Source organism: Typopeltis vanoorti, chromosome 26 (genome assembly GCF_054136105.1).
Source record: "Typopeltis vanoorti isolate ZY-2024b chromosome 26, IOZ_Tvanoo_1.0, whole genome shotgun sequence".
Classification (NCBI taxonomy): Eukaryota; Metazoa; Arthropoda; class Arachnida; order Uropygi; family Thelyphonidae; genus Typopeltis; species Typopeltis vanoorti.
In genome coordinates this window covers 5,543,308-5,568,399 of record NC_143574.1, presented here as the reverse complement: position 1 = coordinate 5,568,399, position 25,092 = coordinate 5,543,308, and the positions used below count along the sequence as shown (strand labels likewise).

General features: G+C 34.3%; 1 protein-coding gene across 4 annotated transcripts in view; it reads right to left on the bottom strand.

The window, feature by feature from the left end:
- The window catches only part of LOC150092284 (tyrosine-protein phosphatase Lar-like), a 1,042,795-nt gene that overhangs the window by 424,865 nt on the left and 592,838 nt on the right, over positions 1 to 25,092 (bottom strand). For all 4 annotated transcript variants that reach the window (XM_090415047.1, XM_090415048.1, XM_090415049.1 and 1 more), the window contains exon 13: positions 18,608 to 18,916. In XM_090415047.1, coding sequence (XP_090271173.1) covers positions 18,608 to 18,916 — 309 coding nt within the window. The remainder of the gene's footprint in view (positions 1 to 18,607; positions 18,917 to 25,092) is intronic.

The following is a 25,092-nucleotide window of genomic DNA, read 5'->3' as shown; positions in this document are numbered from 1 at the left end:
CTATATCAATGGTAATCAAATTAAAATTATATATGAAAAACAAAACAGGATAACATTCAAGAACAGAATAAATATATGTGTAGAAATGATTAAATAACTGTGTGGAGTTAAAAATATTATAAATTTTTTTTTTTTTTGGTATTAATATCTTTTATACAGATAACATCTAATTCTGATTATGTCTGTAATTATACTGCTGAGATGATGCAGTTTGATTAAAACAAATGTGTTTTAATCAGACTGCATCATGTGTTTTAATAATAATGCATGCTGTTTAATTAAAACAGCATGCATTATTATGCAATATCTTGACTATCCACATTTTAATATATTTTTTGTTATTTGGCGATATCACTTTGTAGCAATTAATTCCACTTATACATTGCATTTTTGAAGTTTCATATATATTAAAACATTTTCATGCAGATTCATGCATTGTATATAGTTAAGTTCACTAATGCAACAACAAAACTAATTTTATTTAGAGACAGAGAGCATAAATTAAGCACTAATCTCATAATTTAATTAACATTATTAATTATAAACTTGAAACTGTTAATTTAAGTAATATGAATAAAATGGTCATTATGAAAAATATTAGAAATTAACACAAATCATTGCAAAATTGCAAATAGCCTAAGAAGAGGAAATACAAAATACAACAATTATTTTTTTAACTAAGTACCATATTTATACGGAAAAGTTAACATAAAAAAACAGAAGGTGGCTATAAAGTCTCTTCCCTATTTTGAAGTTCAGTATCTGAAGAAAAACTAGTCCAAGTACTGTCAAATTATTATATGTTTTATTAAAACAAGGTTTGCCATCCTAAAACTAACGTGACATAAGATGGCTACATAATATACAATATGTAACCATTTTCATGGTCAAAGATACACACATTCAACAATATAAATACACACATTTGTTCAATATGGGGCAAAATAATCTTTCAATAGCAGCCCCTTAGCTGAGGAACATATTTTATACAAATCAACACATTGTGTATTTAATAAAAAGCCCAAATCACATGTCCACAGGAAAGAAACTTTAAAACCCTCACAGGAGCATGGATGTTATATTCTATATTATTCTATGTTATATTCTATGAATATCTTTAACAAACTTTTCTAGTTGTTGCAAAGGATAAGTTTTATGATGGGAGGGGGGGGGGCTGAAAAGTTCTGATAAACACCTGGAACAAAAATGATATTAAAGCAACTGATATAACCACAAGAAAAAATATATCTTAAAACCCTTAACTTTAATACCCCTGCATACTTCATCAAATTGTAATAATTTGTTCTTTTTCTTTTAGGTTATATAAGAAGACATAAGAAGTTTGGAAGAAATTCAAAGACACAGAGTTGCGAGCCAACATCAAGTTTTTCATGCTGCAAGAAAAGTCAGCAACTGAAATTCACCAAACTTTGGTTGAGACTTTAGGGGGCTTCCCCAGCATATCCAACAGTTGCCATATTGGTGATTAAGTTTAAAACTGTGCATCATGAGACAACAGATGCCCCAGGTCAGGAAGACATTCCACAGCAATCACACCTGAAAACATCGACAGAGTGCATGCCATGATCCTTGATGATAGATGAATACTAGACAAAAACACAACAAAGACGCTGGGAATATATCCAGAGAATGAGTTGGGATCATTATACACCAACATCTGGACATGCAGAAGCTCTCAGCAAAGTGAGTTCCCAAATGTTTGAATGCCGACCAAAACAGAGAATGTGTGCTATCATCTTAAGGGATTTTAGGCCATTTTGAGAAATCAGGTGCACATTTTTTGCCTTGAATTGTGACTGTTGATGAAATATGGCTTCATCACTATGACCCAGAGATCAAACAACAGTCACTGAAGTGGAGATACAAAGGTTCTCCATGGCCAAAGAAGTTCCAAAACCACAAATCAGCAGGAAAAATCTTGCCATTGTCTTTTGGGATACGGATGATGTAATCCTCACCAAGTACTTCAAAAAAGGTGAAATTGGTACAACAGCAGTTTATTTAACAGTTCTGGAGGAGGTGCTGAAGAAAAACTTTTGCAGGAAACTGAGCAGAGGTGTGGTTCTTTTGCAGGACAACACACCCACTCACACAGCTCACGAAACCCAACAGTCAATACACAATTTGGGCTTTCAATGTCTGCCTCACCTACCCTTATTTGCCAGTCCTGGCCCCATCTGACTATTTCCTATTCCCAAATTTAAGAAAACACTTGAAAGGAACAAAATTTACCACAGATGATAAAGTCATATCTACAGCTAAGGACTGGTTTGTGCAACAAGGGAAAGATTTTTTTTTTTCAGAGGAATATGTAGAATAATTGTGGGGAATATGTAGAATAATTGTAAAATAATTGATAATTGAGGTTTTACCTCAATTCCTTCATGGTGATAATCACAACTTTTTTGCACACCCTTGTATATCCTATCACATGAAGGAATGAAGGACCAGGATCATTATGATAATCACCTCAGATAAAACCGACCAATTTTTATGCGAGAATGAATTCCATGAAAACCAGGTTCCTCAAAGAATGGCGCAAACAATCAGAATGAATAAAAAAAGAAACATCAGTTATATCCACACTAACATATAATGGTGTTCCTGTACATATGTGACCTTTTTTGTGTAATAAAAAACAAAAACAACAGAATTAATGCATTAAGAGAGGAATTATGTTGAAAGTTTAACTAAATTTATTATAAAGAGAGGAATTAAAATAAAAAAAAAAAAAAAATCAGCTAACGCCTTTTTATTCCCGTATACGGGAGTAGGCGAGTAGGAGAGGAATTATTTATAGCATAAAATTAAATAAAGAACAGAGCAATATGTAAATATGACAGCAATCAGACATCATTTTTGAGATATTATTAATAGGGAAAAGACTTTATAATCAGCTATTCTCTCTCTCTCACACACACACACTGGTATACACATATACAATATGAAAATTATCATTAACAACTTATTTAAAAATTTGATTATTAAATTCTGTCTACTGCTCATTTTAAAAAATAGTATATTACATATTATATGTTTTATCCAATATCATTCCAAACTAATTATGAATTACATAAAAATGTAAAATTTATAGTGTATATTTAACTGTTATATGTTTCAACAAGTATATACTAATATAAGATTCAGTTTTCAGTCATAGTAATAACATATAAAAAATGCACGCACGCACACACACACACACACACACATATATATATATATAAATATATAATATATACATATATTAATAAAGATTCATCAGCAAGAGAAGAAAAAAGATCTTCGCTTTCCATCTTGCAGCCCTAGGAAGAAAAAGAACCCGAGAGCTGAACAAGGAAACAGAGGAAGGGAGGACAGATTAGGTAGCACCAGAGTTGCCAGCTGACAGCAGTTAAGGGACATAATATACAAATAGACTCAAGGTTTTGCACTTGCAGAGAGCCCAAATCATGCAACATGCAAATAGTCAAGCTCACAGCAAAATATTTCACTCTTACATGCATTTTCATAGCTATCACATATGCACAGTGGAAAGATTTTATGAAGTCCAAATATTAAAAATAAATAAACAAATAAAAAAAAAATTCTTTAGAAAGGCTCTGAGATATAATCTTAAAATATTTTCACAATATCTGAAAGATTTTCTTAATAGTTTAATGGAAAAAATAATACATTTTACTTAAAAATAGTTTTATAAGAAAGAAACTGATAACACATGAATTAATCAAAATTCTATTGATGAACAATTATTTAACTGCAATTTTTAAAATCTTATTACTACACAGGCATCTCCACTGAGTCAATGGCCTCAAGACAGACCCTAAATATTTCACAAAACACAATCCAACATTTGTTCAACAGCTGTTTTACTTTGCTTTGAACTCATTCATTGGGCATCACAACACACTGTGGCAACTTATTCCACTCATTCATCACTTTTCCAACAAAAAATCTAGTCATCAAGTCACCGCTAACCACACTCTTGCCTGATTTTCAGGGAAGACTGCACACAAGTTCTGTAATGAAAATTTTCCTCTGTATTAATCATATAAAAAGGATTAAGTAATCAGTATGTTTTTATCATATCTTCCGTTTGCTAATTTTGCATAAAAGCAGCATTCCACAGACCTGCCTAGCATCTTGGCTACACATCTCAGGAAACTCTCCACCAAGAAACATACCTCTCCTCAAGAAACCCAAATGATAACTAATCTGGGCACAGAGATGGGGCCTTATCAAATCTCCATATCTATGCTTATTAAGGTGTTCTTCAATAACCAGGTAATCCTATGAGCTATGATCTATATGCCAGCCTGGTTGGCCGAGTGGTTAGCGTATCCGCTCTCCAGCCAAAAGGCTGTAGGTTCGAATCCAGCTGCGGGCATGGATGTTTGTGATTGTCTGTGAAAATACTAGTGGTGGTGGGAAGCAGATGGTGTTGGTGTAGTTGGTGGACTGAGTGGAGATGGAGAGTTGTAGAATATCCTCGATGAGTCATTGGACTTTTCTTTTAGTGTTATATGGTGATCAGCATTCATTCTTGAAATTATGGATTCTACAACCATGTTAAAATAACTCTTTTTATTATCCCGACATTTCATTCTTCATGTCAAGATCATCATCTGGAGCATACATAAATATACAAGACAAGCTGCGTTACATTTCAAACTGTAAGCTAGAAACAATGATTTGATCACATGCTACTCACTGGCATGACCTCTAGTGAAAAAAAAAAAAAAAATACATCAAGCTAGATTTAATTTATGATTACATGAATAAACTTTCTTGCTTACAGATGGTTTTCCTTCCAGTAACAGTGATGTCCTATTTCTATTATTACAATTGTTATTATTACAAAAATAACAATTGTAATAATAGAAATAGGACATCACTGTTACTGGAAGGAAAACCATCTGTAAGCAAGAAAGTTTATTCATGTAATCATAAATTAAATCTAGCTTTATGTAATTTTTTTTTTCCACTAGAGGATTGCAAAAAATTGCAGTTAAATAATTGTTCATCAATAGATCATGCCAGTGAGTAGCATGTGATCAAATCACTTTTTCTCTAGCTTATGGTTTGAAATGTAACGCAGTTTATCTTGTATATTTAGGTATGCTCCAGATGATGATCTTGATATGAAGATCGAAACGTTGGGATAATAAAAAGAGTTATTTTAACACGGTTGTAGAATCCACAATTTCAAAAATAAGTCTTTGGACTCCTTGGAGGTGTCACGTAATAATAATAATCCTTGGAGGTGTTACGTAATAATAATAATAAATAATAATAATTTCAGCCACTTTTGATATATAACCTCTGAACTTCAATTTGCTATCCATCGTGCTTCATCAATTGCTTGGCACACGACTGGTAATCTTTTCATCTGAAAATGCACAACCTTATACTTTGCCAGATTAAACTAGAAAATTTTTTCTACATTGGTTACAATGTTATAATTGACAAGAAATTATATACTTGATTAATACTATATCTAAGTGTAAGCATAACTGTAAAGTAATTTTGTGACTAGTCATTCGTATATAAAGGCTGTTGACTTCACATCAACAGCCTAAATATCCCATAATACAAAAAAAATTATGGGATACCAAGTCAACTGATGTGAAATCAATAGTCTCTATATACAAATAGATTAGTCAAGAAATTACTTCACAATTGTTTTTATGCTTAGGTATATGATTAAAACAAGAATATAATTTCTTGCAGGCATTTTTAATAGCTATGTTAAACTGACAGCTATTTTCCTTTTGCCAGTCTATTTAAATCATCATGCAAGATTTCTACATTATCTTTATTAACTACTGTCTGATCCAATTTTGCATCTTCAGCATACAATTGAATATTTCTCCTCAGATCATTTCCTATATCATTAGCATACAAACTGAATAGCAATAGCCCAAGTACAGAGTCACTACTAGTCACAAACCTTCACCTGGACATTTCTGAATAAACTGCCATCTGATATCTCTCTCTCTCTCTCTCTTATCAGCCACCCTCTTATTCCTTCAAATTCAATTCATTGACAAAGGAATTTGAAGGATTCCATTTGGAATCCTATCAAATTCCTTTGTGAAGTCCAACAAAATCATCACATATGGGCATTACCTATCCTTCACAAAACCATATTTTCTCCATGTAGTATCCCATTCCTATCTACTCATTTCTAGATTTTCCATTAACCAACTTTTCCAATACCTTGACCACTACCACCACCCCTGTGATGCTCAATGATTGGTAATTGCTACCTTAGTCTTGGAGCTTCCTTTATGCAATGGAACCATTTCTCCCTCTTTTTACTCCCATGGGACTTATCCAGAGCTGAGACTTAAATTAAACAATCTAGAAAAGGCACTGCTATCTCCTTGGCACATTCTTGTAATACATGAGCTGATATACCATCCAATCTCATAGCTGGATTTACATTAAGGTTCTGTCATATCCTATGCGCTTCTAATCCATCTACCTCTATTTCCAAATCAGTTTCTGCCACTCTCATGATTGAATTATATCTCACCTAGATGGCATACCCTTGCAAAGGGATGATCACCCAAAATTCAACTATTTTGCCTCCTTCAGTTATCTCCCTACCAGTGTTATTTGTCAAAATTATTCTACCTTTACTTTCCAAATAATGAAAGAATTATTCGGGATTACCTTTGGCTTACACAGTTAATTTCCTCTCATACTCTGATTTTGTCTTTCTTATCACACATTTGCTGATCCCCTTTCTCTTTAAATTCTGTCAACAAACTATTCTTCTTCTTCTTTTTGCCTCCTTTTTTTACTTACTTGCAGCTACTGCTTAACAATGCTACTCATCAATTTAAGTCCCACTTGGATTATCCTCCTAACTCTAAGTATGCAGTTTGCTAATACTTCCTTCAAACATCCATCCTTCCCATTTTCCATACACTATCAATCAACATACAACCGTTGCAGTTTTTTATGTCATGCCACTGCACCGATTAGTCTCCTGAGTTCCCATATATATATATATATATATATATATATATATATATCAGGGGCGAATATTCAGGGTATGCTAGGTGTGCGGTGCTCATCCACCAAATAGCAATATCACCAGTATTATATTTTTGTATTTATGCCCATTAAAGACTCTCCCAATTGTTTCCAGACTTCACATGATTCCTAAATATGTTTCATGAAGAGGGCACTTTTCGATGCATTCAAAATACATACACCTTTGAAAAGATGCACAGATGGCACAGCAGGTCAAATTCTTAGTGTTCTATTAGTTTTAAACCACTTATAAGAGGAGGCAAGATAGTACAGAGACAATAGCACCTAGAGGCTGTGATTAGCTACTGTGTCAACCAATTGAACATTGTCATTCGTCATGAGTTGTTGTTTTTGTTTGCATAAAGTACATTGTTTTACTCTCATCAAATATTAATATCCACAGCATGATAACTTAACAAAATTAACTTCAGGAATTTACTTCCTAATAAAATTACTTATCATGGAATATCTAATCAAAGTATTCAAGTTACTTAAAATTTAAATTTTATCTCTCTGAATTTTATGTGTAAAAAAAAAAAAAAAAAAAAAAAAAGGAGAATATTAGGTATTTATGGTTCCTAATAAACTCTACATAGAATTCATCTATTGCTAATATTCTCTTCTTTTTTTTTTTTTTTCAGTCTAAACTAAAGATTAGGTTTTCATGCTTACTAAATATGCTTTTTCTCAGGGAAAAAATAGCATTCCTGATGCATCCATATTATATCTCACGTGCATAGCCCATTTATGTGGTTAGGAAAGTACTGCTTAACATACTCACAGCCAACACAGATTTGCTATTACTTTGCATCATAGCAATCATTATTTTCCCATCATATTAAAAGAAAGATTTCTTTTTTAATCCAAAAATTACTTATCTACAGCATAAATGTAGCATATATGCACTAGAGAAGAACCAGGATCTCACATGCTTTCTAATCACACTCAGTTTCCAGGGATGACCTGGAGCATTCCTGCTACCTGTGATGAGCTGTAAAATCTCCCTTGTGAAAATCTCCCATATTCCTTCATTCGAACTCATATACAATCCATGGGCCAGATATTATCTTGGTTACGTGTCACTGAATCTTTTCTCCTCATCACTTCCAAACCCAGATGACCATATTAGAGCATTGGAGAATAACTTCCTTATTCCTACAGGTCAATGTTCTCTTAAGCACCACAGTTATCTAGTGTGTGAGGACTTAACTAGCATTGCAGTTAAGCTTTATGTCTACCATCACCTCTGGGTCTCTAGCGTCACTGATGACTTGTAGCAAATTAACGTTAATATACTGGTCTGAATGCAATATCCTCACTTCCAGATGCACAACCTTGCAATGAACAAAACTGAAATGACATTATCATTTGCTTATAGCTTGTTCAGATCAGCCTGCAAGTATTCTATATCAGAAATGTCCCTTTTCACCTTCTCTAACTTTACATCGTTAGCAAATAATTGACTTTACTATCTACACTAACCACATCATCATTAATATACAAGCTAAACAACAACAGCCCAAGTAGAGAACTTTATGGCATTCCACTTGGCAGCTTCTTTTTCTAGACTCAGCACCTCCATATATTATTCTCTAATACCTGTCATTCAGCCACTCTTCCATCCATGATATATTCATTCCTCTTATCCATCTCTGTATTCAGTCTATTATAACATATGACTGTAAAGCAAGACCTACCTTTAACAAAGTTATGCTTTCCTCCTAACCACTATTTGAATCCCAATTAGCCTTTCCAACATGTTAATGTTCCTCCAGAGATACTGATTCATCTATAATTAGTTGTTTCTATCTAACTGCATCTTGTACAATAGAATTAATCATGCCCTTTTCTTTCCTATTAGGAAATGTGCTCATGTTGAGACTCACATTGAATAACCAAGTCAGGGACAATACTAATTCTTTTGCACATCTTTCAGCACCCTTACCAATATTCCACTGTGTTTGAATCAAGCTTTTGTACCAGGTTTAATTAAAGTAATTATTCCATAATCATTTTCCAGTTACTTGCAAACTGTTAAAACATTCTGCAGATTTTTCTGCCTGTTTGTCTAACTTTCTTTCACATTCTAATTTTGCTTTTCTCACCATGGCTGTCACTTGCCTAGCCTGCTTTTTATACTGCTTCTGGTCATCACCTTTTTCCAAATATTAGATCCACAACAATTTCTTTTTATGCAGCTCTTACTCCAGTGTTCTATTTATCAATTAATATTGTTCTATTAATATTGTATCCCTGAAGATGTCCATGTGACAGAGAGAAAATATAAGAGCTATTAAGCTTGTGTTTGACTATTTCATTTGCTGTTTTCATTCCATTAAACCTAATTATGAGAGGAATCGAACTGAATGGTGAAAAGTCAGTCACTGGAATTCTGCTCAATGTTAGCAGAATTGAAGATGGTCACAATCAACATAAAAAGCATAAATTGAAAAGACAATCCCTGGAATCTGTGTCAAATACTAAAGAGTACATTGTTCGATTCAGCTACAGCGGCATGTGGTTAAGTTGTTTTAAGGATAGAAAAATCAAAGCTCTATGGTACACTAAGGAAGTCAAACAGGAAATCATGGACAAGAAGAAAGTATTTTGGATGTTGCAAATAAGATGATATAAGAGAATACAGAGAAAAATATAAGAGAGAGATAAGCTATGTGTAAAAGTAGCAAAAGGACCAAATTCCAAATGGACAAATTCTTTTGTGCATTTGGAATGGTTAAGGGACATTCACCATGATCAGCTATGTATGCATTAGAGGAAGAGGGTGAAGCCAAGAGATTAGCTTTTTCTGTTGGTGTTATTACAGTAGAGCAATCTGGGTGTGACACTGGTTGGAAGGATGTTAGGCAAAAATTATGACTAATTGCTTTGGTGAGAGACTAAAAGGCTTAGCTGCTATTTGGAAAAGATTGAAGCTTCCTGCTTTCCTGCTCTTTCAAAGTCTGTTTTGGAAGCATTGGCAATTTTCTTGCAGCTCTCTCAGGCTTGAGTAAAAGATGCTATTCTTGATGAAAGCCAGGTATGCTTGAGTTTTTGTTTGTTAGTCTTGAAACACCTTTTGGAGAACTGTTTAAAAAGGGGGATAGCAGTTCAGAGTAGTGTAAGGGAATGTATATTTCCATGCCATGAGGATTACTTTGGTAATATTCGGTGCATATATTTGGGTTGGAAGGCTGTGTGCATCATCTGACCTAGCATTGTGCCAGACTACTCATGCAGTCTTGGTGAGCAGTTAGGGTTATCTGGTATGCTGGTACATATATGTGAATGGTTTGTGTAAGATCATTAGTTAAGGCAAATGTCTCAGCATCTCTGCCTGCTTGGTCTCTGCAACTGGAGGAGGAGAGCCAGTTGGTATTGTAAATATTAAAATCTAATGTAAGGATGATAATTTACTGTCAGGAAAGAGGGACTGTAGAAAATCATCATTCGAGAAGAGGTAGTTAGAGCTCAGAGTGGTGACAATGGGAAAGTGATAGAGACAGCAAATGAATTTGACTGAATGGTGTAGGGGGATTTAGATTTTTAACCAAAGAAGGTGATGTAAAAGGATTCTTTTTTTCTTATTTTTCAACTTTCTGAGTGTAGTCTTCATACAAAACTTATATATCAAACGTGGTTAACAAATAGATATGATGATTCATTTTTTCTAAAAAATTTAATTAAGAACCTTCTAAAATGCAGAAATATATGATAATTGAGTTCCATGATGATTTCCTAATCTAATTCTTATATGAAAACGAAACCCATAATATAAGGGTCGTGACAAGAAGTAGAAGTGTATTTGAATGCTGTTATGAAAAGTATTTTTTCCCCTAAATTATATTGTGTAGATTTGATAATAGTGCTTTTTGTGCAATAGCCAGATTAGATATAATCATTGAACTATTGATTATTGTATTGTGGTTTTAAAAGTGTTCACTTTGGTTGTTATCTTGATTAATGTGGAAGTGCTAGTTAATGTTACAGAAATGGTGGCAGTGGCAGCAAAGAAGAGTATGGCAGCAGCACGGAAGGTCTCAACTTGAAGATTGAGTTTTTCCCTGGATTTTTTGCAGTGGATAAGATGCAACAAATGTTTTATGTATGCATCCAAACACGTTAAGGATTTATGGAATGTTAGAACAAACAATAGAAATGGAACGTATTATAGCATGAGAGAAGTGCAATGAAAGGCAAACATTCCAAAAATGAGAACAGTATTACCAGGAATAATAAGAAAATGGATGGACGTATTTGCAATGGTAATAATAGAATTGACATGGAAGAGTTAATGAAAATCAAGAGTCAGGTTAAATGCATAGAGAAGGAAATCCAATGTTTAAAGAAGAGCATAACTAATGTAAATGACAAGGATGTTAATAAAGAAGAAGCAAGTATCTAAGGATAACAGGGTTGCTTTATATGGTGACTTAATCATTAAAGGTGTTGAAAGTTTATTTTTCACTTGGTCAGACTATAATAAATCTAGTTTAATCCTTTAAACTAAATATTATTTAATATTTAATATTAATAAATTTAATTAAATTAATAAATTTAATATTAATAAACTAAATATAAAATTTAAACTAAATAAAGGATTAAACTACATTTATTATAGTCTGACCAAGTGAAAAATAAACTTTCAACATCTTTCTCTAAATCCAGAGTAATTTAATAAAAAGGTGGCACACCGTTTGGCAGTTCCTATAGGAGGAGATGACCTTGCTAATGCTTCTGCCTGGTATCTCCACTTGGGCCTGGCTCCCACTGAAGAGATCTCAATAAAGGTCAAAACTAGTCTGGGTAGTGGCCCTTCCTTTAATGCATAACATTATACATATCCGCAAGGAGATGTGTTTTGCATTATGGGAGATACTGAAATAGGAATGTTGGTAGCTTGCTCCACCTTTGCAAGGAGTTGCCTGGTGTTGTACCACTTTACCCCAGTCCTGAAGATACTTTCAGGCGCAAACTTTGTTTGTACACACTTGGTTAAAGGATTAAACTAAATTTATTATAATCATTAAAGGTATGGTAAAAGATAAAGTGCACAAGACATGTTTTATAGGGTGTACAGTAAAATGACTATCAGATGTTTTACATAGGAAGGAATAGGTCAGAATTAATGGTGGATACAAATGACTTGAATAGTGAAACAAAGAATGTTGAAAGGGATTTGAAGAAGTTATTGCAGGAAGTGAAGGATAATTCACAGGATAACCCATGGCATACTGTTGCGCAAACTGGAGCAGATGGAGATGGATACTAAACTAGTGATATGGATAGGAGAATGGCTCAGGGAGAGATACCAGAAAGTGGTGTACGGAAGAGCAGAGTCCAGGATGAGGCAGGTGACCAGTGGTGTGCATCAGAACTGTGCTTGGGCCATTGTTGTTTAATTTGTACATAAATGATATAGAAAATGGATTAAAGGGAGATATTCAGTTGTTTGCCGATGATGCAAAGTTGGGTAGCGCAATAAAAAATCAAGCTGATGTTGAGAGTTTGCAGGATGATTTAAATAAGACAATCATAACCTTTTGCCCAAGAGATGGACAAAAGGTTATGATTGTCAGTTCAATGCAGAAAAGTGTAAAGTCATGCATTTTGGGATTAAAAGATTACCAGCTGTGTACTACGTCGATGGAATGGTATTCCAAGAGATTGATGAGACTAGAGACTCAGGGGTGTTGGTGGATAGGGAGATGAAGTTCAGGGGACACATTGCTAAGGTGTCCAAGATTGCACATAGGATTACTTGGTTATTGAGGAACACACTAACATCCAGAGATAAAGAAATTATTATTCCCCTTTATAAAGCATTGATACTTCCGTATTTGGATTACTGTGCTGAGGTCTGGTCACCTGGATTCCTTGGAGATGAGGTAGTTGTGGAGAGGGTTCAGAGGAGAGTGACTAAGTTGGTAAGTGATGTAAAAAATGCTCCCTACATTGATAGATTGAGAGCTTGTGGATTGCAGAGGTTGGTTGATAGGTGGAGAAGAGGAGATATGATACAAACATTTAAATTACTAAAAGGTTTTTATAAGATTGATGCAGGGGAAATGTTTCAGCTGTATGATAGTGATGGAAGAACAAGAGGTCATCTCTGGAAATTAAGGAAAAGTGTGGTTAACAAGGGTGTGAGAACAAGGTTTTTCGCCTGGAGGATGGTGAATGAGTGGAATGCATTGTCTGTCTCAGTTGCGAGTTCTTCATCTGTAAATGAATTCAAGAAGAGATAGGATAGATATTGTTGTGATAGTTTGGGTCTCCTGTGATGAGTCTACTACCTGTAATAATAATAATAATAATAATCATTGGGAAAGTGGTTAATTTGTTGTCCAGATATGAGAGTAGTGAACTGAGAAGAGAGCAATGATACTAAATAAAAAGATGGTTGAATTGTGTCAGGAGAATGTTAAATTTGTGAATGTATAGAATGAATTCAAAGGAAAGTTAGAATGGTTCACAGCTGATGGAATGCATTTGAATGGGTTTGGTGTTGGTCATTTGGAGTGATTATTTTTACTAAGAGTACACAGGGTTCATACAAAATTAGTACCACTAAGAGTCAGAGAGAGGCTGAGAAGTAGGTCGTTGAAGGACAGGAAGTGGATGGATACACAGGTGAGAAATAATTATAACAGAACAAAGTGATGCAATGAAAAACAGTGGGGATGATAAGAATATAAATGAAAATCAGAGTCAGGATCAGGTAAATGGGGATGGTCATGACGAAGAGAGATGTGCACTATAGGATAGAGTAAAAAGTGATTGTATTGATGGGATGGCCTCAAAGAGTGCAGAATTGTTATGCTTGTATACTAATGTATGGAGAATCAAAAATAAAAGGACTGAGTTTGTAGCACTGATTGAAACAGTGTCCAAAGATAATTAGCATAAGTGAAACTTGGTTGACTGAGGATGATATACTGGGATATAAAATTTTCCAAAATGATAGGAAGATGAAGAAAGCAGGGAAAGTAAAAGAAAGAGATAATAATGGGAAATTTTAATTATAGGAATTAGGATTGGAAAGAAAAGAGAGTGTATAGTAACAAGAAGAGTAAATTTGTCGAGTTTCTGCAGAATAACTATCTAAATCAGTGTCCTTTCCTTTAGTGTTACATGGTGATCAGCATTCATTTTACACAATAAAAAAAATGATTGTGTAAAATGAATTTAAATCAGTATGTGATGGAAGCAACATGAGGTTTATGGTGATTTAGTGATATAATAAGTGTTAGATTTGGTGATATCCTCACAGAATGTGATCGTGAATGAGGTATCAACACTGACACCTGTTGGTAAAAGTGATCATGAGGTAGTTTGGAAGGTAGTCAAACAGGAAAAAGTTGTTATCAAGAAGGTCTATAAGGTTGGTGATTTATCAGAAGCTCCGTGGTCAACTATCATGAATACAATGAGTTGAGAAATTGTGTAGAAAAGATATAGTGTATGGGAAATGATAAGGCAGTATCTAACACAAGCAATGCATAACTGCATACCAGGAGTTAAGCAAATAAATTGAGTGGGAGTAAGATGGATGACTGGTGAAATCAAGCAAGCAGTGTTACAAAAGAAGTTGCTATGAGGAAGTACAAGACAGTTTGCAGTGATCAGATGCACGAAGAATATAGCTTGCGGGCCAGAAAAGTGACAAGCATGGTTTAAAAATAAAAAGTAGTATAGGAGAGGAGATTAGCCAGTCAGGTCAAAGCTAATCCAAGGGAATTTTTCTGCTATGTGGCAAGCAAGAGGAAAAATAATTATGGCATGTTCATACTGGTGGATAGTTATGGTAGAAGAGTAATCATAGCAAATAATATAGTAGAATTATTTAAAGAATACTTCATTAGTGTATATCATAGTGGTGTGAATGATGCTGTGCAACATGTAGAAAGAAGGCAAGAATTAGGAGAATTAAAGGTGAAAGAATCAGAGGTGTATCAAGTGTTGCTTGGATTAGATGTTAATAAGGCTGTGGAAATGGATGACATATTATCACGTATTTTTAAAGAATGTGCAAAAGAGTAAGTGATGTCCTTTTCCTGGTTATTTAATGAAAATCTTGCAGCAGGGAAGGTTCCTAAGGAGTGGAAAGAAGGCAAATATACCTCTCCACAAGCATGGTTCAAGAACAGAAGTTACCAATTATAGATTGGTCTGTATATTTGCAGTTGTGATCAAAGTGTTGGAAAAATTGGTTAGAAATAGAATACAGGATTGGGTTTATGGATATAAGATTTCCTATGATGGTCAGCATGGATTTGTGAAAGGCTGGTCTTGTTTTAGCAATCGGTTTATGTTTTATGATAAGGTAATGCATGTGTTGGATAAGGGAGAATCATATACAGTGATATTTTTGGACTTTGCAAAAACATTTGATAGATTACCACATGATAAGTTGGTGTACAAGCAGCAGAGGATAAGAATAGATAGTATATTGGTTAGATGGATTGAAGATTGGCTCTCTGAACAATACCAGCAAGTTGTGTATGATGAAGTCATGTCACAGAAAGAAAGGTGTCTAGTTGTATGCCTTAGGTTTCTGTTCTTGGGTGCTACTGTTTTTCTTATTTATTAATGATATTTAATGTTGATTGACTGGGGATCTTTTTGCTGATGATGCAAAGTTAGGTAGAATTATCAAGAGTGGTGCTGATATTAATTCTCTACAGGAAGATTTGAACAGACTTTTAGCTTGGACAAATGAGTGGAGTTGTAGTTTTAATATTAATAAATGTAAGGCATTACACTTTAGGATACAGAGATATAAGGCTACGTACTGTATTGTTGGAGCTGTACTTCAGGAAGTGGATAAGATTTGGGATCTTGAAGTGATGGTAGACAATGGACTGAAGTTCTGAGGGCACATCACAACTGTTGCAAAGATTGCACATTGTATTGCTATGATAAAAAGTACAATTACATGTAGGAATAAGAAGTTGGTGGTGCATCTATATAAGGCACTGGGCAGACCACACATTTGGTCACCTAGTTTTCATTGTGATGTAGAAACACTAGAGAGGGTATACAAAGATGAATAACCGAAGTGATATCAGGTCTCTGGAGTTTTAATTATGAAGAGCATTTGAGAGAATGCGGATTACATTTGAGGATTACAGAGGTTGGTGGAAAGGAGGAAAGAGAAGATATAATAGAGACTTACAAGTTAGTTAAGGAGTCTATCAGATTAATACAGAAGAAATTATAAAAAGAGTAGATGTTAAGATGGGAAGAACAGGGTGCCATCCTTAGAAAACCATTTAGCGACTTCCTTAGACTGCGTGTCATGGAATCACGTTCAAGAAATAAGTACATGTCGAGCATTAACATCTCAAAACTTAAACAATCATAAGCTTATCAAAAAGTTTAATTCACTAAAGATGACACAAGAACAACCAACCCCTAATAATCTTAATGGAAGAACTAAAAAATTAGTGATAAACCAATCATCATATGTTCTAAATCATAACAAAGAACAAATTCTTGAAAAAGGTCTTAATTTTGTCCTTGCGTCTAAAACTATTCCCAAGGAAATGTTTTGATGGAGAAAGCTGCATCACTACTTCCTGCTGCAGATGCCAGTTTACTTCACATGGAAGCAATACTTGCAATTAATAATGCAAGACCCCCCATCTGATAACATCCCCCTTGGCTCTGCTATCCGATATTGGCACACTCGTGAAATCAGACGCATGTAGCTGCTTAACAATAGAACTTCAACACGGACTGTAGCTACAGTTCAAAACTAATTGAATTTTATAATAGTCGTTTGTATAGTGATACGATGTTTCTTATAGTGTTTATTTGCTTTCTATGTTCCCACGCCTGAAGAAGTCGGACAATCCGATGAAACATGTTGTGTTTTGAATAAATTTAATTGTTATTCTAGTCTTGGTTATAGTCAGTATATATAAATATGAACATATCCCAATACCAAGTTAATACTACAAATTGCTATATATATATATATATATATATATATATAAATGAATTCATGATATATACATTTAAGCATTATCAGATATTTAAAAATATTTTGGCTGATTGTTCAATGTGGTTTCACTGACTAGCAGATTAGCTAGTTTTGATAAAAATAAAGAGAAAAACAATTAATCTGAGAGACAATTAATTAAATTGAACTTTACAAATAGTTTTTCTCTGCCTATGATTCATTTATATATAAGTCCTGAAATCAAATATTTTAAAAATGGTTCAGCTATGCAGGCAATATTTTGTTGTAGTGATAGACAGGACAAATAAAATTTGTTTCACTATATGGAATATACAATCATACGATGCAGGATTGAGGTAACACAGATTATTGCTGCTAATCTACTAGTCAGTGGAAATGTAGTAAATAATGGCTGCTTTACTGCTTTTTTATTTTTTACATATAAGCATATCAACAGAAATTTTGAAGTAACAATAATTCTGTAGTCAACTTGAAATTCTGATTTTCTTTTTTAAACTCCAGTTATGTGTGTATTATGCCCTTGGAGGGCCCCCCCCCCTCAACTTTTCATGATTACAATGTAATGACTTTAGTCTTTCTTAAAGATGAAGTGATCAAAATATATTTGTAAAATTCCATGAAGTGGAAACAATTACAATGAATTATCTCAATCTCAATTTAAGGGTGACATTTCTCAAATTTTAACACTCATTCATTGCTTTATGTTGTCAAGAAAAGAAAGATAAAAACATTATTATTATGCTAGTAGTGAGACTATTTTATTTTTGAGGAGTCTGCCAGAGCACTGTTTTCAAATGAAAGAGCCTTGCTACTAGTATAGTTAATATAAATGAAGAGCATTGGTTCTACTATGGCCTACTTCTTCTCTTTCTTTTCTGAATGTTTATTTTTATTACTAGTGATTCTGAATGCAAATCTATACTATATCTGGCTCAGCAGTCACAATCTCATGGTCACTAGTGGTTTTTGGGAATATCCAACCTTTCTTTTCACTTATTTACTGAATGTCAGAAAAATGTTTGCAATTAAAAATGGTGGGTGCATCCATTGACATCCTTCTGTCATACACCTTAAGATGTTTATGGGATATACCCCCTTAAGATGGCTATCCCTCCACATCTTGGAATGCTATGAGCTGTGGAAGAATAGAAATATCAATGGGCAATGGAAAGTTTGTAGTTGGTTGATTCATTCACCATAGTACTTTTCTTGAATTTGAGACTTCCACTATAAGTTTCACATATAAGAAGAAAAATTCTTATTCTGTATATAGCAGAGAAAACTCAAGAGAACTAAAGTTAGAGAGACAAAATAAAAATGCATACTGCTGATAAGAACAAGCAAGACTGAGTTATTAAAAAAAAAAAAAAAAAAAAATTCAAGACAAGCCAATATATATATAGGAGAAGTCAGGAAAATCTGATTTCTACTTAAATTGCTATTTGTTAAATAATTTATCATTTTTCCACTGTGCATATGATAACAGAAACACAAATAGAACATATAGTTAGAAATAATAATAAAGAAAGAGAGGAGGAAAGGGGAGGTACATATACATACCATCTTCATCAGTCCTGATGACCATTGGCGGAGATGGAGGACCATCGCCTACAGATGTTCCAGCAAGCACCCATACTCGATACTCTGTCCACTTCTCTAGACCACCAATCACATAGGATCGATCATCTGGACCAGTCTGGACTTCGTTGGCCTTACCCAGATCATCCCCATCTTCAACTTTTAGGTACTTGATCTTATAGTAGGTGATGGCCCCATTCTGCTGGTCTCGGGGAGGGGGGTTCCAGGAGATGCGGAGGGAACGGGAGTCTATGGCAGAGCTGAGGACATCTTGGGGAGGGGCGCCAGGCACTGTGGGGGAGGGAGGAAGGGAGGGCAGAGTGCGACATGTGCAGTGGGAAGTTTGTGGTTGGTTGGTATGGTTGGTTCAACTTAAAACTACTTAATGGTTTTACACAAGCACAGCCAAAAACAAATGCCATATAAACTAAAAATGTGATAACTTAATAAGGATCTGGGAGGTTTACAAATCATGAGCAATATCTCAAATTATAATGCACACATAAGCACAAATGACTTAAGAATTCCAGAGTGATTTTTTTTAAATCTTTTATTTTGACTTAATAAATTTAATTGAAATCATTTTCCTTCTCTCTTATATATAAAGGTAGAATAAAATAAAGCAATCCTTTATTTTATTTTTTATTATTTTTTTATAAGCATGTGTGAGCTCACAAGGAATTCCTAATCTATGCTATTTCATAATTATAAGTTTCCAAAATAAAGTAACATGAATATTTTTTATACGGTAGCTACATGTAGCACATAATAACTGAAGCAACCAATCTGTTGTACAAAACAATTTACCTATGCTGGCCACTTGAAAGAATTCCCAGGTCAGTGAAAATACATATAAACAACATGTTAGCATTATAATATAAAATGAGTTTACTCTTGGTCATTTAAGTGAAGATTAATCAGAATATACACATAAAGCCTTATTTTGTTTTCAAAATTTAGTATGAATAATGTATCATACCAGTATATAAATATGGTTCATCCTAGTATAGCATATAACTTCCAGTTCCTTTAACACAAGACTAACTACTAATTAAAAAAAAACACAAAGAAAAAAAAAAGAGTAAATTCTGATATGTTTGAAAGAAAATAGAAGAGGATCTACAATTACATAAGTTTTATTAAGCCGAACTGGCTGGTGCTGGGATAAACCAAATGCCAGATTATAACATATGGATATCAGACCAGCCTAAGTTGCCAACCCCAAAACAATAACAGAATAGATTACAACTGTCAATTTCCTTCACTTCAATTCCAAGCTTTTTTCCTTCCCTAATTTTGTACATGGATCATGGTAGTGTTTATTATCATCGTTGTCATCAACCAGACCTCTCCAAGAGTGTTGCCCACACATCATGAAAGGTCCACACTAGCCAACATTCACACAACACCTATGACACACTTCCTCAAACTCATTCACTGATGCTGTAGTCATAACTACTTCTAGCAACCCCTTCCACCTATTCTATCACCAACCACAATTTTATTCGATTTCAGGAGTGAACTTTTATTCTTTCTCTTCCTGTCATGTACTGAAAAATTTCCTTTGAATGTATTCTATAAAATCATCTTTAACAACTTGCATATCCCACCTCTTCTGCCTATTAAACTATATTTTAATTGACAACCCATCAGTCTATTAACATATGATACATTCTACAGATTTAAAGCCATTTTCTTCATTTATCTCTGGATCCTCGCCATCACTTCCTCATTTCCCAAGAAACTTAGGGGAACATTGAAACATATCTGAGCAGAGTAGTCTAAATGTGCTGTGTAAATTATTATTACTATTTAGGCCTCCAAGGAGTCAAAAGACTCATCGCGGGAGGTACTTCCTAGGAAACACAACTCTATCAAGATACAACGCGGGAGATCCCTCCCAGGAAACACGAAGTCTACATACCACTACTTAAACTCATTGACTGTTCTCGCTCTCACCACTCTATCAGGCAATGCATTCCATGGTTCAACCACCCTCCATGCAAAGAAACCACTCCTCACCCTCTTGCTCACAGTTTCCTTTCGTAACTTACAGGGATGGATCCTTGTCATCACTCCTTCCCGCTGTTTAATCAAGCGAAAGAACTCCCCAGTGTCAACCCTGTAACCACCTCTCAACAGTTTAAAAGTCTCAATCATATCACCTCTCCTTCTTCTATCTACTAAACTCTACAGTCCACATTACCTCAGCCAATCCTCATAACTAACATTGTACAGTCCTGAAAATGTCTTTGTTATCTGCCTCTGTACCCTTTCCACAATTAATTTATCCCCTTAAAATCCTGGGGACCAAATTGGAAAACAATAGTCTAAGCGTGGTCTGATCAGGGTCTCATACAATGAAATGATAACTCTTTTATCTTGGAATGATAACTCTGGAATGATATACAATGGAATGATAACTCTGCAGGTCAGCGTCCTTCTCATTATTGCAGCAATCCTTTGTGTTACCTTCACCACCTTTGCAATATGTCCCTTGAATTTCAGGTTTCTATCAATCATCAACCCTAGATTTGTATTATATACAAGTTCTGGGTGTGCAAAAGTGCCTGCAATGGTTCCAAGAATTTTGACAAAGAGACTTTAGCTTGAACGACTCCCCTTGCTCGGGGTGCCCTGTATTTCTTCATAATGATATGCTGGAAGCTGCTATTGCAAGAAATGGCAATGCAGGTGTTGAAGATTTAGCAAAAGATCTTAATTCATCATCATCGACCATCCACTGCCACTTGGAAGAACTTGGAATAGTGTCTAAGTTCAGCAAGTGAGTTCACAAACTGATGAACAACAATCAAAGAGAGCATGTCAAAATCTGTACCGCTTTTCATTCTAGAGAGGTTAAATCTCTGTTTTTGAGTCGTGTAGTGACCGGAGATGAAAAGTGGATACTTTACATGAATGTTAAGTGCCACTGCCTTTACACTTTGTCACATTGAAATGACAATCATTATCCTTTTCCAATAATGTGAGTTATTCAAATAATTTTTCAGGATCTCTACATCACTTTTTAGGGGAACAGGCTACACCTCAGCCAAAACAAGACCTTCACCCTCAGAAGGTTTTGTTAAGCATTTGGTGGGATACAGCTGGTATAATACACTTTGAACTCTTGCCAGAAAACCAAACAATCACAGCTGAAGTACAATGGGAACAACTCGATCAACTGATAATAATAAATTTAGTTTAATCTTTTCATCATTGATCAACTGAATGAAAAGAGGTGTTCTCTGGTCAATCGAAAGGGTATTGTTTTTCACCACGATAAAGTACACTCTCATAGCGCAAGAATCACCTGTAACAAGATTGAGGAATTCGGCTGGGAAAAGTTTCCGTATCCACATTCTCCTTATCTTGCACCTTCAAATTACCACTTGTTTCCAAGTTTGCAACATTTCATTAATGAAAAACAATACGATATGTTAGAGGCACTGAAATTGAACCTATGCAACTTCTTTACCTCCAAACATCCCAAATTCTATACAAATGCATTATGAAGCTTTCACGACATTGGAAGGGCATTATAGATTCAAATGGAGAATATATTGATTAAATTACCAAGCAATTCATCTTTTATATCCTTTCAAAACTTAATGCTAAAAACAACATTACTTTTGGGATGACCTGATACACCACATCCATGGCTGGTAGGGCGGTTAATGCATAAATGAAATGAATGAAGCCCCAGAGCCCAGCCCAGAAGAGCATCCCCTTTCATCTCCTTGATTCTCCTCTACCAAATACTATCCTTTGAAGTCTGCCTGTCTGTCAGCCATCCTTTTATCCATGTCATCAGCCTTGCATCCAGTCCCATTTGCTACAGTTTACTTAACAGATTTCCATTTCCATGCAGTGTCCTATCAAATGTCATTACAAATTCTAATAATGTCACAGACTAGCAACTCCCTTTATCCAACTCAACTTTATCACAGAAAGCAAGTAAATTATTTAAGAAAAGACTTCCACTACACAAAGTAATGCTGTCTCTTATAGAGATCATATTCTTATCTAAAATTATTCTTATCAATTTCTGAGATCATATTCTTATCTATTCCTGAAATCTGTCTGTATGGATAGATCTATAATTTACCATCTCTGTCTTTGAGACTCCAATATATCGTGGGACAGATTTGCCCTCCTAACACTTACCTATAAATGTGATCTTGAATGAGTCGACTAATCTACTGTGATGGAACCATTGTAAAATGTCACATTACACGCACATGTATCTACCAAGCAATGCCTAAAACAAAATTATGTCTTATACACAATCACTTCTTCCCAGTTTTGGGTCTTTGACAAATAATTGAATATCACCCTTTATATCATTTCCTATATCACTGCTGTACAAATTAAATATCAGTGGCCCAAGTCTTACAGTACACCACTACTCACCCACCCTCTCCTAGATTCAATTCTCCTCATGTACTACTTTTTGATGGCTGTCCATCGGCCACTCTCTCATCCATATCATAAACTTTATATCCAACACCAATTGCTCCAATTTATGTAATAACACAATCTAATGTGGTAACCTGTCAAAAGCCTTAGCAAAGTCTAGAAGTATCACTGTCTAGCCATTTTTTTTTTTATCCAACTCAGTTGCTACTGTATTATTAAAAGTGGACAAATAACAAAAGCAAGACCTATCTTTCACCAAACCATGATACCCTCCCCCTGCCCTGAGTACCATATGATTGCCCACCCATTCCTGAATTCCACCTTTTACAAACTTCTGCAATATCTTAGCAGCCATTCCAAATATACTGAGTGGTCTGTAATTTGCTACTTCTGTCTTGGAGCCTCCTTTATGCAATGGAACTATTTTGTCCTCTCTTTCCACTCCCCAGAGCTTAGACTTAAATTAACCAGCTTGGTCACATGGAGATGCCAATTCCCTTTGCATAGTCTCATAGCATATGGGCTGATATCTCATCTAATCGGAGCTATCGTTAAGGTTCTGAAATATCTCAAGGCCCTCCAATTCATCTCTCTCTCTATTCTTACATCGGTAAATGTTTTGGCACTGGCATTTCCATCTAGATGGTACACACTTGCAAAATGATCACTCATAATTCAATTATTTTGTTTGCTTCTGTTACCTCTTTACCACCAACACTTTAATCAGTGTTGGTGGTAGAACACAGCAAATGAACTGTTTAGGATTTTCATTTGCCTGTCCATCTTGTACATTTCCAATGCCATACCTTATCAAATGTCATTTCAAATTCTAACAATATTACAGACTAGCAACTCTCCTTACCCAACTAACTAACCTTTCATGAATTCACATAATTAGCTTCTTATTCATTACATACTGGACATCCTTCTTGGCCTTTTACTGCTCATGAGCTTGCTGATGACCTTTCTCTTTATATACCCTCCACAATGCTTTCTTATTCTACTTTCATTTAATGCTATTCATCCACTTAGCTCTTACCCAGTTTATCCTCCTGCCTCTGAGTATAGAATATAACACTACAAAAATGAATAAGAAAGCTTTTAATTATTTTTTTTTATTATGGAACTCCCTACAATAATGAACTGTTTTTGGTTAGAACTGCTTTAAATTAAGTTATTGGAAGGAAGGAATTAATTCTTTATTTAATGAGAATTATAATACTGTATAATGATATTGTTTATGCTTACCTTTGTAGTACTCTCTTCTGAATTAATGGAATTATTTCAAATAAATTCATTTGCAGTCATTCCTGTAGGATTTAGATACACCATTTGCAAAAAGTCATTAAAATTAAGTAAGGATTGTAAATAAAATAATATTTAATAATAAAATAATAAAAATTTAAAGTAAAAGGAGATCACTGAGATTGAAATGTACTAAACATAATGAGGCAAGATAAAGAATGAATTCAGAATATGGAAATAATAATAAATAAATAAAACCAATGTGGAAATGATATATAAAAATATAGCAAAAATCATGAGCTGTCAGAATAATATAGAGCATATCATGAGACCAGAAATAAAAAGTGTAAACTGGAGTAAAAAACACAGAAAACTTAAATCCCACTAAGAATATAAGTGTGTACAATTTAAAAGTGAAGTTAGAATATAAACTCAATATAATAAGAGGAGAGAGAATATCGAAGTTACTCTATGAGTTAAGAGACCATTTTGGGTATGGCTGTCTACAAAAATTCTGAATTCCTTCATTATCTTCTCTCATTATTTTTAGTAGATTTTGATGCTAATGTTCTCCTTTTACTTCTAGGTTTTAATATTCTATTTCAAAATCATTACATACTTTTAATGACTTCCTTCCTTTAATGACTGCAAATTAATTTATTTAATGATTCTGTCAATTCAGAAGAGATAATACTATAAAGGTAGACTGGTAATATCATTATATTTTTATTTCTATTAAATAATGCCTTCTTCCTTTCTTCCGGTAACTTAATCTAAAGTAATTGTCACCAAAAAAGAGTTCA